The sequence below is a fragment of the Carassius auratus genome, chromosome 27 (assembly GCF_003368295.1).
Source record: "Carassius auratus strain Wakin chromosome 27, ASM336829v1, whole genome shotgun sequence".
Classification (NCBI taxonomy): Eukaryota; Metazoa; Chordata; class Actinopteri; order Cypriniformes; family Cyprinidae; genus Carassius; species Carassius auratus.
Window position 1 is genome coordinate 9738612 of NC_039269.1, and position 16510 is coordinate 9755121.

Here is a 16510-nt window from a genome sequence, read left to right on the forward strand (position 1 = left end):
TGAGGAAATATATGTTACATATATATGAGTTTTAGTATATGTTAAAAAAATAATACTTGCATTAAAAACTTTTTTTTTAATAACCCCAGTTATTTGCTTCCCTTGCTCTTTTTGTCTAACAGTAGGAGAGAGTTCAGATTCTGTGTTAAAAGCTGAATCATCAACATACTCCGTGAGTAGCAGCTGTCATGGAGAGGATTTTTAAGTCTTTCTTTCTTTCTTTCTTTACTAGTGGTACAGTATGACAATATTTTATTCTCAAATTAATAACCCCTATTAAGGTTTCAGTGTATGATAAACGATTGAGATCCCATTATTCAGAATGTTTAAAAATTTGTGTCAACAAGGGTTTGCTGTGGCACAAGCTGTTAGAAAATATTTTATCATCCAAAAATGTATTTTAAAGATTCTTCATTTATTTCTTTACTTCAGTTCTCAGAAGATGTAGTGTTCACACCAGAATTGAGCGGTGATGAAGATAAACTCAAGAATACATACAGGTATTGCACACTTTATTTATTCAACATTGTTAGGATATAAGCAGATTGTTATGATGAAAAACAAATATGTAGGTGTTACGGTCAGCTCAAAACTGCAACAAAAATGACGAAAACCAAACCAAAAACGTATAATGAAGAATATTTTTTATTACATAATTCTAGGGGTTTACATTTAAAACTACCACATCAATTTAATTTCTGACGACAGATCCACAAACAACGCGCGATCAAGCGGCAGCATGGGATGATGTCACTTCCCACGTGCCTCGACCCACGTCTCAGAGGCACTTTTATTCATACGTCCCAATCTATAACAGGTGTTGTTCATTACGCCATCACCTAGAAGAAATCACAAGAATAAACAAAAAACCCACACACCCTTACACCATAACACCTCCCCCTTTAAGATAGAGGATCCTTGTAAAGGACCTATATTAAATCAGAAAAAATAAGGGTTACAATGCACCAGATGTTCTCAAAATGGCCTCACTTGTAACTGGAACCACGGCAACTCTCGGCACCTACAAAAACAAGTCAGTCACAGTCATACAAGTTTTTAAATCAGGGTATCCAGATTCTCACATGGAGCCCGAGACAAGGCATCAGCCAACACATTCTCGACACCCCTTATGTGTCGAATCTCTAATGGATAAGGCTGCAGAAAAAGAGACCAGCGTATAAGGCGCTGATTTGGGCTCTGCAAAGAATGTAAAAAGGTAAGTGGATTGTGGTCTGAAAACACCACAATCGGAAAAGTGCCACTTGTCAAATAAACTTCAAAAAACTGCAAAGCCCAGATCAATGCCAATGCCTCCTTTTCAATAGTAGAATAATGCAACTGGTGAGCCTTAAACTTCCTGGAGAAATAACAAACTGGTCTTTCTATTCCATGTTCATCAGTTTGTAATAAGACAGCTCCGGCCCCAACTTGACTGGCATCAACCTGAATCTGGAATGGGTATCCAATCCGAGGCGCAGCCAAAACAGGTGCCGTACTAAGCAACAGTTTGACATTGTCAAATGCTTGTTTACATTGCAAGGACCACTCAAATTTCACACTCTTCTTCAATAAATCGGTCAGGGGGGCTACCACTGAAGAAAAATTTGAACAAAAACTCCTGTAATAGCCCACCATTCCCAAAAACCGCATAAGCTCTCGTTTTGTATTTGGTGGCGGAAAATTATCTATTGCCAGTACCTTAGCTCGCACAGGACGTACATTTCCCTGCCCAACTACTTTCCCCAAATAAGTCACAGTCGCCTTGGCCAACTCACACTTGGCCAAGTTGACTGTGAGCTTAGCTTCAGCTAATCGCTCAAAAAGTGCTCGAATACGTACAATGTGTTGTTCCCATGAATCACTATACACAACCACATCATCTAAGTAAACAGCACATCCATCCAAACCAGAAGTTACACGGTTCATTAAGCGTTGGAAAGTAGCTGGTGCATTTCGAAGGCCAAAACTCATTACTGAATAAGAATATAGTCCAGAAGGAGTAATAAATGAAGCAATCTCCTGTGCACGAGTGGTTAAAGGCACTTGCCAATATCCTTTGAGTAAATCAAATTTACTAACATACAGAGCAGAGCCAACCGCATCTACACAATCTTCCATCCTGGGCAAAGGGAACGAATCTGGTTTTGTGATATTGTTAAGCTTCCGATAGTCAGTACAGAATCGGTACGTACCATCTGGCTTTCCCACCAATAAACAAGGTGATGCCCAACTTGAAAAGGAAGGTTTAGCGATGTTATTCTCAATCATGTATTTTATTTCAGACTCAAGATGGCATTGTTTTTCCAAAGAAACCCGATAAAAATGCTGGCGTATTGGCTTGGCGTCACCAACATCTATATCATGTTCTATCACATTAGTACGCGAAGGAGAATCTGAAAATAACATAGGAAAATCTGAAATTAAAGACGACAGTTCATCTCTCTGCTTAAAAGGCAAGTGTTTAACAAACTCATCCAGTTTCTTTAAGGTTTCAGAATTGTTAAGCCGAGGCTGTAAAATACCATCCTCGGGTACCTTAACATCCTCAGCCATTTCAGTCACAGAAGATGCTATGGCCACAGCAGCTGGAGCCCTCTCGGACTCACTAAAACGAGAGTAAAAAGGTTTTAACAAATTTACATGGCACAGCTGTGAATGTCGCTTCCGCTCAGGAGTTGAAATCAAATAATTCTGCTCTGAAACTTGACGTACAACTGTATAGGGACCCAAAAACTTTGCACAAAATGGAGAGGTAGGAAGAGGCAACAGAGCTAACACCTGGTCACCTGGACAAAACACACGAGACTCTGTGTTCCTATCAAACAACCGCTTCATCTTCTTTTGCTTATTCAGCAAATTTTCTTTAGCCATTTGACCAGCCAAAAATAACCGACGCCTGAAACCCTCTACATATTGTAGCAAACCCTGAGGTGGGTCAGATACTTCCTTTAATCCATCATGAAGTAAAGCCAATGGTCCACGCACTTTATGACCAAAGACTAACTGGTTGGGACTAAAACCCAAACTATCCTGAACCACCTCACGAGCTGCCAACATTAACCAGGGCAACCCCTCCTCCCAATCACACTTTAACTCCACACAATAAGCCCGCAGCAACGACTTCAAAGTTTGGTGGAAGCGTTCCAAAGCCCCTTGACTTTGTGGATGGTAAGCACTAGACTGATTTTGCTTCACACCAAGTTGCTGCAACACTTCCTTAAACATATGCGAAGTAAAATTGGATCCCTGGTCACTTTGAATAACTCTTGGAATCCCAAACACAGAAATAAACTGTGTCATAGCTTTAACAATAGCACGGGTAGTGATTGAACGAAGCGGATAGGCAGCTGGATATCTAGTGTTCTGGCACATTACAGTAAGAAGATATACACTTCCTGACTTAGATGGAGGTAATGGACCCACACAGTCTATAATCAGATGTTGAAACGGTGTATCAATTACAGGTATGGGATATAACGGTGCCGGTTTAAGGCACTGATTTGGCTTCCCCGTAAGCTGACAGGTTGAACAGGTTTTAATAAACCTCCTTACATCTTTCTTTAACTGTGGCCAATAAAAATAACGCAACAAATGATTGTACGTTTTATTAACCCCAAGATGCCCCACAACATCTCCATGTGCCCAACGCAACACAGTATCTCGAAGAGACATTGGCACAACAACCTGTTCATAAGGCTCACCTATGGGTACTTCCCTACCAGATTTCATTTTCTTAACAGAAGACCATCCTCAACAAAACAACCACTCATTGCACTCTCTACCTCTTCCGGAGCTAGCACTTCAGAAAACATTTCTTTCAGACTGGGGTCCTCCCTTTGTGCCACCACCAACTCCTGACGAGAGACTGTAGGGAAAAGAAGAGAAAGATTAGGAAACACTTTCCTTCTATCCCTAATCTGTCTAGGTTCCTTATCCTGATTTTCAACAACAATTTTACTCATTGCCCGAGTAACAGCACACGTTACGAACACATCAGGAAACTGTTTATCAACATCCACCTGTTCAAGTGAAGGAGAATCTGTTACAATAGGTGGGGGTGGTACATCCCTCCATACTCGACCTCCAGCCAAATTATTTCCCAAGATTACAGCAATGCCCTCCACTGGTAAAGAGGGTCGCACACCTACTACAACTTGACCAGTAATCAATTCAGATTCAAGTACCATAGTGTGCAAAGGTACAGACAACACTTGTAAACCAATTCCTTTTATCAATACCTCACTCCCAGTACTGGAACTCTCTGAAAATGGTAATACGGACTCCAAAATAAAGGTCTCTGAAGCACCAGTATCCCTAAGGATTTTAACTGGAATTTTCTCATCACTCCCAACCAGAGACACAGAACCATCAGTAATAAAAGGAGCATAACTCAACTTTTCATCACTACACAACACCAAATTACCTTGAGCAGTATTTACATCAACCCCCTCAACTACCTTAGTAACCGAGGAAGCAGCAAGAGCAGGTTTTAGATCAGATTTAGTACGGTTCATTTTTGCCTTAAGGGCTGGACAATCTTTTTTCCAATGTCCCTTATTTAAGCAATAAGCACACTGATCACTCTTGTCACCAAAAGCTCTTAACTTTTTCTCAGCTTTTACATTAGCAGGCAAAGATGGAACCTCCACTGAAACATTGTCCACAGAGCTATTTGGACGACGCCAATTAGCTCTTTTTACATCTTTATGGGTCAACACATATTCATCGGCTAACACAGCAGCAGCCTCTGCACTCTGAACGTTTCGCTCTGTTAAATAAACAGACAAATTTTCTGGCAAAGTATTTCTAAACTGTTCCAACAACAACAACTCACAAAGAGAATCAAAATCCTCTACCTGTGAGCCTGAGCGCCAACGATCAAATTGAATCCTTAGCTCCCTTGCAAATTCAGTAAATGTTTGTTGTGCCCCTTTTCTTAAAGCTCGAAATCGTTGCCTATAGGCCTCTGGAACCAACTCATAGGCTTTTAGCACGGTTTCTTTCACTTTACTATAAATCTGACTGTCCCTAACATTAAGAGTGGAATACGCTCTTTGAGCTTTACCATAAAACACACATTGTAACAGAAGCGTCTGCTCAGAATCCTCCCACCCCATAAGACCTGCCAACCGCTCAAATAAATTAAAGTAAGTATCCAAATCATCATCATCGAATTTTGGCATCAATTTAAGAGCACGAGCCACATCAAAAGCTTTTGGAGTTGAATCGTAGTTTCCCAATCTACCCTCTCTAATCAGAGCAAACCTCTGAGCCTCCACATCCAACCTACGCAATTCAACTTCCTGACTCATTTTATTTTTTTCCATCTCCAAGAGCAACAACTGTTTCTGTTGTTCAAATGTAAGTGATGTAACGGTCCCTTCAGGAAATTTCTTTTTAGTCTGTTCCTGATCACCTATAAGAGGTAAAGGGCTTCCTAATTCACATGTCAAAATGCCTAATTTTACCAGAGCAGCCTTAATGATCAGCCCCAGTCCTTCCTTTAGACTTTTGTCTTTAGTGGTAAGGGGAATTTTAAACTTGTCTGCGACCTCTAATAGCTGTTTTTTAGAAAGCTGACTAAAGCTCTCCTCAGAAGGATGTTCAAAAAACTCCGTCAATTCTAAACTCATTGTGAGACAAAAAAAAACTATATTTACAAACTCAAACTTCTCACATTTAGTGACGTTTCCCACCTACCTAACAATACTACCTCAACCCTAGACTTCGTACTTCAGCCAAGAGCTAAGTGACTTTAAGCACTCTAATACCGTCAGCGCCGACCTCTCTCGGACAAACCAAAGAGAGACAACATCTGCGGCAGTGCCCTCAGCCCAGCGTCAGCACAAAAATAACAAACTAAAATAATAAAGGGTCAACGCAAGCGTTGCTTCAGCCTAACCAGGAAAAGTCACAAATGTGAGAAGTAAACTAACACCTAACCTTGCGCTTTTCACAAAGTCCTCGTGGAACTTACAATTATCAACTGCTGATACCAGACTACACAAAAACGCTTGAGCAAAACACTTCAACCGCATAAATCAGTTTCCAAACAAATGTTAAAGTGTTTACTCACCCATCGCCATATCCTTTTCCTTTAACAGTGGGAAAAAAAACAAAAACTCACAAACTGGCAAAAGCATCAAACTACACAAAGATCTGTCGGCAGCTTCGCGTGCAAACAGCTTAAAGGAACCGTGTGTAGGATTGTGGCCTAAACTGGTACTGCAGTCACTATAAAAATACTGCAGAGCGGTGTATCCCCTCCCCCTCCCCCTGACTCGAGGTTGCCAGATAAGCTGCAGGATTCAGCAAAAACGTAGGCTGCTTCATCGAGCTTCCAATGGCAGGTGACGAACAGACGTACACAGTAAGTTTTTCCGTTTTCTGTTAATTATGTTTATGCTTCATGAGAGATATTTTGATAAGTAATTATGTATTTAAAAATTTTACTAATTGTCATTAGTTAAATATAATCGTAAAGATGTATGCTCGTATGTGACTGTATAATCGTAAAGATTTATGCTCGTATGTGACAGTATAATCGTAAAGATTTATGCTCGTATGTGACATTATAATCGTAAATATGTATGCTCGTATGTGACAGTATAATCGTAAAGATTTATGCTCGTATGTGACAGTATAATCGTAAACATGTATGCTCGTATGTGACAGACAGAATGGTAACTGTTAGTCTAACTTGTAACGTTATTTATCTGTCATTAATGTAAATACAAGCACAAGCCTGTCACTGTGTAACCAATATCAAAGATACAGTTATTCAATTAGCTGATGATATAAGTGAAAGTGGCCAGCTGTATTTTTTATTTTTATTTTACTTACCCTGCAGCACGTCCATAACGCTAAAATATGTGATGTGAAGGATTACATGACATTCTATTATTTTTGGCTGTAGAACTTGCATGAAAAACAAGTAGGCAACAAAACGTTCCAAATGGCCCAAATTTTTCACATCATAGGCTACACTGTGCTTTTCATTAGTGTTATGGACATTAGAAAAAGTATTTTTTCCTTGGAATTGTACCTACTGTAGTGCTTCCAAACCAATACTAATATAGTACATAGCCTAAAAGGTAGAGAATGTTTATTTTGAGTTAGCACTTGTACTGCTCTCACTTGTTGCAGCCTGATTTAGACCTCAGTTATGAGGTGCCCGCTGTCCTAAGTGAGGCTGATGAGAGCTGGGAAGGCGAGAGGAGGCGCAGACAAAGGAAAAGAAGAGCAAAGGGGAGAGGGACAAGAGTAGAGCGTGCAGGTCTGGGTCCAGGAGACAAAGAGCAGAGAGAAAGAGAGAATTTAGAGGGAGGAGATGGACCAGGTGGAAGAGGCCAGAGAGCTGGAAGAGAGAGTGCAGATGTTTCAGGTGGAAAAGGAGAGAGTGTGGGCCCTGCACCAGGTGACAGAGGCCAGAGAGGTGGAAGAGGCCAGAGGGGTGGAAGAGGCCAGAGAGGTGGAAGAGGTCAGAGAGGTGGAAGAGGAGATAATGCAGGTCCAAGTACTGGAGTTGGCAGCAGAGGAAGGAAAGGAGGCAGAGATGCAGAGGAAGAGAACAGAGTTCAGATGATCCAAATTGACCGAAGGGTCCGGACAGAGGTTTGTTTCCAGAATATGCTAGCTACACAATTGATAGATTCTAGTAAAATTATGGCTTGTGATAAGTAGCCACCATTTGAATCAATGTTAGCATCTTTGTTATTTTTAATCAAATGTAAATAACACATTTTCTATTATGGTTTGTTTACTTAGGCACTCATTCAGGGCATGAGTGAAGTGAGGCTACGAGCACTAGCAACCCAGGTCTTCTCCCGGAATCCTGGATTAGTTTTTGATGCACTTCCTCAATTGGACAGCACAACCCCACCTAACGCTGCTCTTCCATGGTGCACCTGTGGGAACTGCAGGGAAATGGCCACAGACGCTGAAAGGAAATGCTGTGGCCAGGGGCCTGACTACTGCATCAGCAAATTGGCACATTTTGATCTGTATTGTCTGGAAGATGGTTATTTGCGTATTCACAGAGATTACAGAAATGATATGTTGGTGGTAGCTGAAGTTATAGAGCCAGGAGATGATAACAGACAATTTAGGTATGCTGCTTATCGTCAATACATCTTTTGGCAGCATGGGTCACTGGGTCTGGGTAACCGTCGTGTTATTCCCAGCTGCTGTATATGGAAAATAAGGGACAAATACCCTGACCCCCAAGGCCAGTACACTGGCTTTGTACCCACCATTTGATACCATTCTAACGTGAACAGTTAAATTCAAGTTATTTATTGTTGTATATATAGTTTTACTAATTGTTTTTTGATTTGTTCAGTTTTTTGGTTTGTTTGTTTGTAAAGAGCCTTCCTCATTTTTTCAATAAAAAAAGTTTATTTATAATAACAATACTATGCTTTTTACAATGTAGAGAAACAGTATATAAAATGGTATAATGATAAATGTTACACAGTATAAATAGAAAACTAGACTCAGCTGCTCTGTACTGTTAAAATTTTAGAAATTGTTGATAAGCAGCTTGTGACACAAAAGTTTACATGGCCATGAAGATGGTCAGGGTTGTGAGGCTCTGGAAACTGGGCTTCACAGGTCTTTAGTCTGGAATGTTGACACTGAGGAGAGCAAAATACAACCTGAAGTTAGTTTATTTCAAACTTGGAAGTGTTATGCATAACATCTGACGTAGTGTGTGGCATGTAGCCCAAGGTGCAAAATAAATAAATTTGCATTCAACCTACCAAGACCTCTCCTGACTTGGGTGTGCAGGAGTTCCTCAATGGTTGGTGCCGGCACAGGGGGAAGTGGGCCGTACCTTCTGGGGTCATCAGGTCGTAGTGTCCTCCGTCTGGGCATCCCCTTACCAGCTAATCTCTTTTGAAGGATCATAGCTTGCAGTTCTGGGATGTAGCCATACGTCTTGGATGTCTTCCGAGTGTATAGCATATGTCTGGTTAGCTACTGAATCAACAAATATCCAACATCAACGAACCATCCTAACTTATTCTCTTTACCAGCAAGGCATGTCTAATAAGTCTGCATGTTAGTTTTGCATATTATTTTTAGATGACAACTATTTTTCAAACCATATCAACTTACAAGGAACTCTTGGTAAGAATCTGCTGTTTTGCAGCACCACCAAAAGTGGTTGACAATGTCTTTTAGCCAACTGCTCAAACTGGACTGACCCTTGACCTGTGAAGCCTGGGATAGACATAACAGTTATCATGATTACACCGCTCAAATTAGGGTAGATTGCCATGCAGAAAAGGAAGCCATAGTAATGACAGCTGAACTTACAGCATGGATCCTTTTTGCCAAATTCTTGGCCCCATGCCACATATCCAAGCTGTGCTGCAGCCCAAGGTCTTTGTACTTTCCTTTGTCTTATTTGAAAAAATAATATGTATAATTAGTACAGTAATGGTCCCCCCACCCCTCCAAAAAAGTTGTTGTAATTCTACAAGTAACGCAAAATTTCAGTGGCAACTTACTCATTAGTGCGGAGATCTGGACATGGGCATCAGTGCAGACCTCTACTAGTTTCACTTCATTCAAAAGAGTGTCGACTGTCCGCACAAATGCCTCTCTCTCCATGATCACAGAATTTCGCCCAGTCTCCCTTTTGTCCAGTGATGACAGAGATGATTTCCCTGGATTCGTTCTCCATGGCAGTGTATGTACAGTACTGGGCGCAATGTCCAGGACTGTCCATTATTCCATCCGCTATTCAATTTGTAAACAAGAATCAATGATTAACACAGAACATAAAATTTACATCTTAACATTCTGTAGCATAAATGAATAAAAAATGTACATTACCTACTATTACCACATCTCTGTCTTTTAGCCGATTTATTGCCTCAGCCCTCCTCTCCTCCCAAAACTCCTTCACAGTGTCTACACCGTATGTGTCCTGAATTGTGAAAAATGAACTACGGTCCACCATCCCCATGTTCATAAACTGGAACAGAAGCGAGACTTTGGCGTAGTTGCTTCCGGAGAGTAGTATGTTGCTTGCCAACATAAAGTCCCCTGCTAGCATCCCGTACCTCAAAGTGGGCTGTGAGCTCCATCTCCATACAGTGTGGCCAACAAGGCAGGTCTGACAATAAATGGGACACAACTTAGGCTATTTAGCATTATCAAATACAAACATAGAATTGCTTCCACTAAGTGGAAACTACAACTCAGGAAGCTTGATTGAGTTTCACAAAACCACTGTCAACGTATTGACATTGCCTCCAACACCGATCTACACTTATTTGCAATGTAGTATGATTACAACACATACCCATTCCATGATGCTTGCAGTACCCCTGCGTGTAATGGAAACTTCAAATGGAGGGCGACACTGACACTCCATTTTACTGACGTCACATGTGTATGGGCACTTTTGGACCGGAAGCACAAGTAATGTTGCAAGCTGCCTCAAACAGTCCTCATAAGTGATGGAGGCCCGTTTCCCGATTAGGTCATCTTCAGTCATGACCTCCAGTGTATCAGGAAAGCCAGGTTGTTGAAGTGTAGGTAAGGTGACTGATGGAGGCTCTACATCCGGGATGTCATGTACTGTCTCACTGGCATCTATCACAGGCAGATTATCAATGCATGGTGGTGCCTGCAATGCTCCACCCAACCTAAAGACATGAAAGATATATACTGTATATATCATTTACACATAGATATCCAATCAGATGAATAAAATAAAAATGGCATATACAAAGACGGGGTTATCTTTGAGATACTACAGGGACCAGAAAATATAAAAAAATCTTACATCTTTTATTTTTATGTTTACATATTTAATTGAATCAATGTTCGATAATGTATTGTGCATAATCTTAGAGGATCCAATGTTAACATACCGAATACAAATACGAGGGACATAGTCCTCATCTTCACTGTCATCTGCTTCAATCTCCTCATTACTAACACCTTCACTGTCCCCCCAATCAATTCTGGCAAATGTGATAGAAAATTATATTTGTTAATACAAAGCAGAACATCTTGTTACTCAATGTTCAGTAAAACCCAGTGGAACTTACACACTGTTCATTAGATCATTTATCTCTTGCTCATTCATGACCTGGGTTTCAGCATCCTGGATGCTCATGTTCTGTAGACTAAAAACAAAAACAATACAGAGGTCACAAAGATTTTTTTTTTAAGTACATTTTTACTTACAAAACATTTCTTATCATTTGGCATATTAGGAAGCCTGAGAGGCTTTATCTACCTTTCCTCCAGAACCTCAGAGGCATCCATGGTGCGCTCATCATCTTCCAGTCTTTCCTCAATAGGCGACAGGTCCTCTCTGTAAATGGTGTAGCTGTTTAAGACCCAAATTGTTTCAAAATATGCAATGAAAATAAAAAAAAGAAATAAAAGTGGTACTGACTACTGACCGATTTGAAAGTGTTTCAGATGATGCACATACGATACTGGAAAGTGATGGTGCAGTCAGGTGGTGCTTCTTCAAGTTTCTCTTACTGGGTGTTGAGGTGCTGGGGCCATAATAGCTGAAGAGATAAGCGTTTTTGATTTGATTTCTTTTTTTAACATATAAATACAATTACAATAAAAAAAAATGTGAGAAAAATAAAGATAATAAAGTAATAGTAAAACAAAACAAAAAACATATAAACAACAAAATAAAAATTCCTTTTTTTTCAATAATAATAAGTACGCTAACAAATAACCAAAACATTTTCCACAGCAATTGTAATGCGGGCCAAATTCAATATCACCAATGGCTATCACAGGGTTGTTTTCAGTTCCATCAGAAAATATTGTTATAGTAACTAAATTACATTAGCAATGGTCATAAAGGTCAACTTTCAGCATGTGTAACTTGGTCCATGATATACGTGAAGAAGAAATGACGAATCATTTTTACTGAGGTAACATTAGGCTACTGTCTCAATTACGTTGCCATAATGGGCGTGCTAATGTTGTTTTCCTCAGCTTCTCAGCATAATGACAGAAAAACGGGCTACTGTAATGAATTGCTTAGCATACGTCCATGTGAGCTAACGTTATTTTACTTTGCACAAACATGCCTAACTTTGTTCGACTGTCATTAATATATCAAATGTCCATCGACATCAAGTACAAGTTAGCCAAGCATAGATGAATCTTACCTGTCCAGGAGAAAATTAGCAACGTTGGCGTCTGTGTTCAAATTCTTCTCCGTTTTCAGCCGTCTCCATCGTTCAAAAGCATCTCCAATACAAATTCAGGTTTTATTTCGGACTTTGTCACGACGAATTTCAGAATTATAACGAGGTCTTTTTGATTTAGTAACAGACATTTTTATCCGACTGGAGTTAGAGTAAGTTACAGCAAAGCTGGCAACACGGATCCCGAAACACTACTGACTTCGTGATTGGTAGATAGGAGGAGGGAGGCGCGTCAGGCCAAAACACAAAATGACAACAACAACATCAGTTGAGGGCTGCAAGTCCACTTTTTAAATGACAATATCCTGGCCGGACTACTGTTGTCAGTGATATACGTATATGAAATGAACATGTTTTCTTAATGTCTAGTGACACATCAGGGCCATTTTATGATTAATTAAAATAGATTTCTTACATACAGCTCCTTTAACTGCTGATAACGCAAAACAGGTGTTTCCAATTACTAACTGCTTTACAACACGAATCCAAACAAACGCACAGCTGATTTCACTCATCTATGCGAATGCGAATGCAAATTAATATAATAATATTTTCCTCTTAAAAAAACAGAAACGGACGAGCCCCCATTTTGTTACGGTCAGCTCAAAACTGCAACAAAAATGACGAAAACCAAACCAAAAACGTATAATGAAGAATATTTTTTATTACATAATTCTAGGGGTTTACATTTAAAACTACCACATCAATTTAATTTCTGACGACAGATCCACAAACAACGCGCGATCAAGCGGCAGCATGGGATGATGTCACTTCCCACGTGCCTCGACCCACGTCTCAGAGGCACTTTTATTCATACGTCCCAATCTATAACAGGTGTTGTTCATTACGCCATCACCTAGAAGAAATCACAAGAATAAACAAAAAACCCACACACCCTTACACCATAACAGTAGGTGTCAATAATTCCTTGTCCTTCAGGTTTGTGTGTGCACATGCTGGTCAGTTTCGTTGCAGTCTGACCAATCTTGTGTTTGTGATGGAGGGTGAAGGAGAGGTGCTGTATAGAGTTGATTCATGGGATCCTCGTCTGTTAGATGGTTTGGGTCAGATGCGACCGGCAGGACCCTTGTATGACATTGACTGTTCTGCAAAATCAGTCTTACGACTGCAACTTCCGCACTGTGTGATATTCTCTGGTAGGTTTATTTCTACATTCTCAATATGAATGTTTCACAGTGGTTGACAGTGGTTTATAATACAAATTTCAAATTTCTCGAAACTGCAGTTATTAAAGATATGTATGTAAATAATTAGCAAGGAGTGTGATGAGAGTTCTTATGTAAAATGTTAGTCAGAGTATGATTAGAAAAACAATATCTTTATTCTACCAGGTAACAAAATTCTTAAATGTATTTTGCAGAGGAAAATAAGGACGGTTTGGCTGTAGCACATTTCACTGGTGGTAATGTAGAAATAATACAGCCACTCAGAGTGACAGAAACTCATGTGATCATTGACATCAGAGATCTCAGCCGGTTTGGGCTCATCTGGATTAAAACAATATTTGGCTACCCCATTGATGGCCAGGTTTTGCTCTTTCTTCGACCAGTAACTGTTGAACAGGAACAGAAAATACTTAATGTCCACTTGCTTCCAGGGAATGTTCCAGTAACAGAGGTACTGCTGTCTGAACGTATTTTTCCTTCATTTTTTTGTTTTTTCTATGTGCTTTCTGAGTATTATAAGATAAAAACATGTGACTTTCAAAGCTCCCCTAACACACATTACGCATATTTGTATATGAACATTATTATTGCTTTCGTATAGTGACATGTTGATGTAAATTCACCTCTTTTTTATTTTGTCCCCCACCACTCTCACCACTCTTTCCTCAAGGTCCAGTGTTTCCACCACAATAAATCATACATAGAGACAAGTTCAAAATGTTGTCTTTTTACTGACAGACAATACAGTCTGTGTTGTCAGCCAGAGAACTGTGAAGTGCAACCAATGGTAACGAGAAAAAAAAAAAAATTTGAATTTATGATATTTAAAACATTTGCGCATATAAAATATATATTTGTATCCATATTCACTAACCACTAACCACTTTATAATGTTAACTTCATATTGGTGTTCTCTTTTTCAGAGTGAGATATTTCAGCTTGATAATTTTGGTCCAAACTATCATCCCACATTTGAAGTGTTTCTGGATGTCAACATCAAGGAGGTCAAGCTGGGTGTTGTGGACAAAACTGAAGATGGGAAAGAAGTGTGGCCCAGACGGCGAATCCTTCTTACAGGTACTCATGAAAGTCTGCTGTAGTAGGAGTAAGAGAACTGAGAGAGTTTGGGAGAGATTTAAGTTTATCTACAGACACTAATCTGTGAGAAACCATTACTTGGCCACAGTGTTGGGGAGGACATTATTAAAGCGTAGCATTATTCATTAAAATAACTACACAATTAACAAAAATGTAGCCATAGCTAACTATGCTAAAGCAATTTATGGGAGCAATGCAATATTTCTTTTTTATATATTTTATTCTTGTTTACAAAACAATGAGGATCTCAGTTAGCATGATCGCATTAAATAGATAAACAAAATTACATAACTTACATAACTGGAATAATTTTTATATTGAAAAACTGTTGGTGAATCTTTGATAGCAGTTCATTGCCTGCAAGGAATGAGATGTCAAAAGATTTCGATGAGTGTAAAATGTTTGTCAGATTTCTCAAATGTCTGTTTTTAATTTTATAATTTTTATTGTTAATAGCACCAAGTAAAGCTGCAGAACCTCCTGCACACCGAAGGATCCCAGGTCTGATTTTAATGCTTCACATTTTAAATACGTTTTTTCTTGTAGTATTTTACACATAGTACTCCCTTCTGAAGGCTACCTTAAATCATCTTTTGTTTAAATCAGAAACTGAATTTGTGAACACACATGGAGATAAACTCACTCAGAGAGTTTCATCAGTGATGGCGATTGCTGACAGTTTAAAGACCAAAAAAATAATTACTCCTGAAATGTGGAGTAAGATCCATGTTGCAGAAACACTACAGGAGAAAATGAGACGCTTGTTGATTGCTCTTGAGTCTGGAGGAGATAATGCAAAAGTAGAATTCTGCAGACTGCTGAAGGAGAACGAACCTGATCTAGTCAAAGAACTGGGACCTCATTTATAAAATGTGCATATGCATGGATATGATTTTATAGAGTGTGCATATGGTAAAAATCGCCACTCAGAATTATAAAAACCATCTTTGACGAGGAAAGGTGCTTACCACTATGTCATGTGCCAAACAGACATAACATTGTTGCAGAGTTGGAGTACTGCAAGTATTTGGAAATCAAAGGAATTCTTTCCACTGCTCAAATAAAGGATTTGGATGTTGACTGGTGCTCTTCTGCAGTATATGTTCATTACATTAAGTGGCATTTACAAGGCAGATATCTGAAACCATTTAGCTGTTCACAACTTTAAGATCACCTGGTTTGATTTCACATCAATGGCTTCACTGTTATTCTACTGTACATGTCTGTAGCAAGAGGTCCAGATGTTTCTGTTTTCTTAAATTAGATGTTACTGGCATTATCTCCTGCTGTTCATGTTCTCCAGTTTGATTTGTGATGATCCAAAGAATATCTTGAGCAAAAACATCTGATGGGCTGTACAAATTTGATGTATTCCTTCATTTGTGTAATAACGTTAATAAGCTGTCATTTTATGTTTTCAAAATGTTATACTGTGTACTCGGATTTAAATTAGATTGCAATCCTCATATTTTATTTTTGGTCCCCAATGCATGTACTGTATATAGTGTCGATGTATTTCTTATTAACTGTATGAGTTGTTACTGTATGATGACGAGTCACTATGAAAGATGTTTTTTATTTTATAATACTGTGGAAAAATAACCACATACAATTTAAAAAGAACCATAGTAAAAGTGGCTGTGGGGAAAAAGCACATGGGTCATTTTTTTCTTTTGTACTTTACATTTTAACAGATGATTAAAACAAAGATAAAATAAAGTTAACCATAAACACAATGTGAAGTACAGGTCTTTTTTAACAGGAGCATGAGGAAATGGATCTCAAGAGTCAGACATGCTCTCACATTCACACAATATAAACACAGTATTGCACATTCATTCCCCCATCTTTCCTTCTCTGATATGTTTTATTACTCATATTCATTGTCCTCTCATCATACATAAAGGTGCCAAATAAGTCTCATTTATTAAGAGAATTAACATGGATATTTAAAGAAAAAATATTTTGTGCAAATTTTAACCAATGCACTGCAAAAATTCTGTTTTATTGACAAACCTGCTA

General features: G+C 39.1%; 3 protein-coding genes across 8 annotated transcripts in view; 2 read left to right on the top strand and 1 right to left on the bottom strand.

Annotated features, from left to right (window-relative positions):
- The window catches only part of LOC113045377 (NACHT, LRR and PYD domains-containing protein 1b allele 3-like), a 33253-nt gene extending 16745 nt beyond the window's left edge, over positions 1-16508 (top strand). Inside the window, exons 17-24 of the mRNA XM_026205734.1 lie at positions 123-172; positions 433-500; positions 13143-13360; positions 13585-13841; positions 14061-14177; positions 14314-14467; positions 14945-14989; positions 15095-16508. Coding sequence (XP_026061519.1) covers positions 123-172; positions 433-500; positions 13143-13360; positions 13585-13841; positions 14061-14177; positions 14314-14467; positions 14945-14989; positions 15095-15357 — 1172 coding nt within the window. The 3' untranslated portion in view covers positions 15358-16508. The remainder of the gene's footprint in view (positions 1-122; positions 173-432; positions 501-13142; positions 13361-13584; positions 13842-14060; positions 14178-14313; positions 14468-14944; positions 14990-15094) is intronic.
- On the top strand, positions 6329-8318 carry LOC113045399 (P2X purinoceptor 7-like). Of its 2 annotated transcripts, XM_026205779.1 has the most exons (4): positions 6329-6370; positions 7147-7435; positions 7472-7614; positions 7768-8318. In XM_026205779.1, the coding sequence occupies exons 1-4, from the start codon at positions 6344-6346 to the stop codon at positions 8257-8259; spliced, it is 951 nt and encodes a 316-aa protein (XP_026061564.1). In that variant the 5' UTR covers positions 6329-6343; the 3' UTR covers positions 8260-8318. The 2 variants fall into 2 exon arrangements, with proteins under 2 accessions (XP_026061564.1, XP_026061563.1); XM_026205778.1 differs by having other exon boundaries at positions 7147-7614.
- On the bottom strand, positions 8378-12647 carry LOC113045398 (uncharacterized). 5 transcript variants are annotated; one of them, XM_026205775.1, is made up of 12 exons: positions 12165-12647; positions 11430-11543; positions 11261-11338; positions 11070-11147; positions 10890-10982; positions 10316-10661; positions 9844-10126; positions 9516-9747; positions 9322-9407; positions 9121-9225; positions 8763-8949; positions 8378-8636 (listed from the first exon to the last, which is right to left on the bottom strand). In XM_026205775.1, the coding sequence occupies exons 3-8, from the start codon at positions 11287-11289 to the stop codon at positions 9572-9574; spliced, it is 1005 nt and encodes a 334-aa protein (XP_026061560.1). In that variant the 5' UTR covers positions 11290-11338; positions 11430-11543; positions 12165-12647; the 3' UTR covers positions 8378-8636; positions 8763-8949; positions 9121-9225; positions 9322-9407; positions 9516-9571. The 5 variants fall into 5 exon arrangements, with proteins under 5 accessions (XP_026061560.1, XP_026061559.1, XP_026061558.1 ...); XM_026205774.1 differs by having other exon boundaries at positions 8763-8979; XM_026205773.1 differs by having other exon boundaries at positions 8763-8982.
- Positions 16509-16510: the final 2 nt, after the last annotated feature.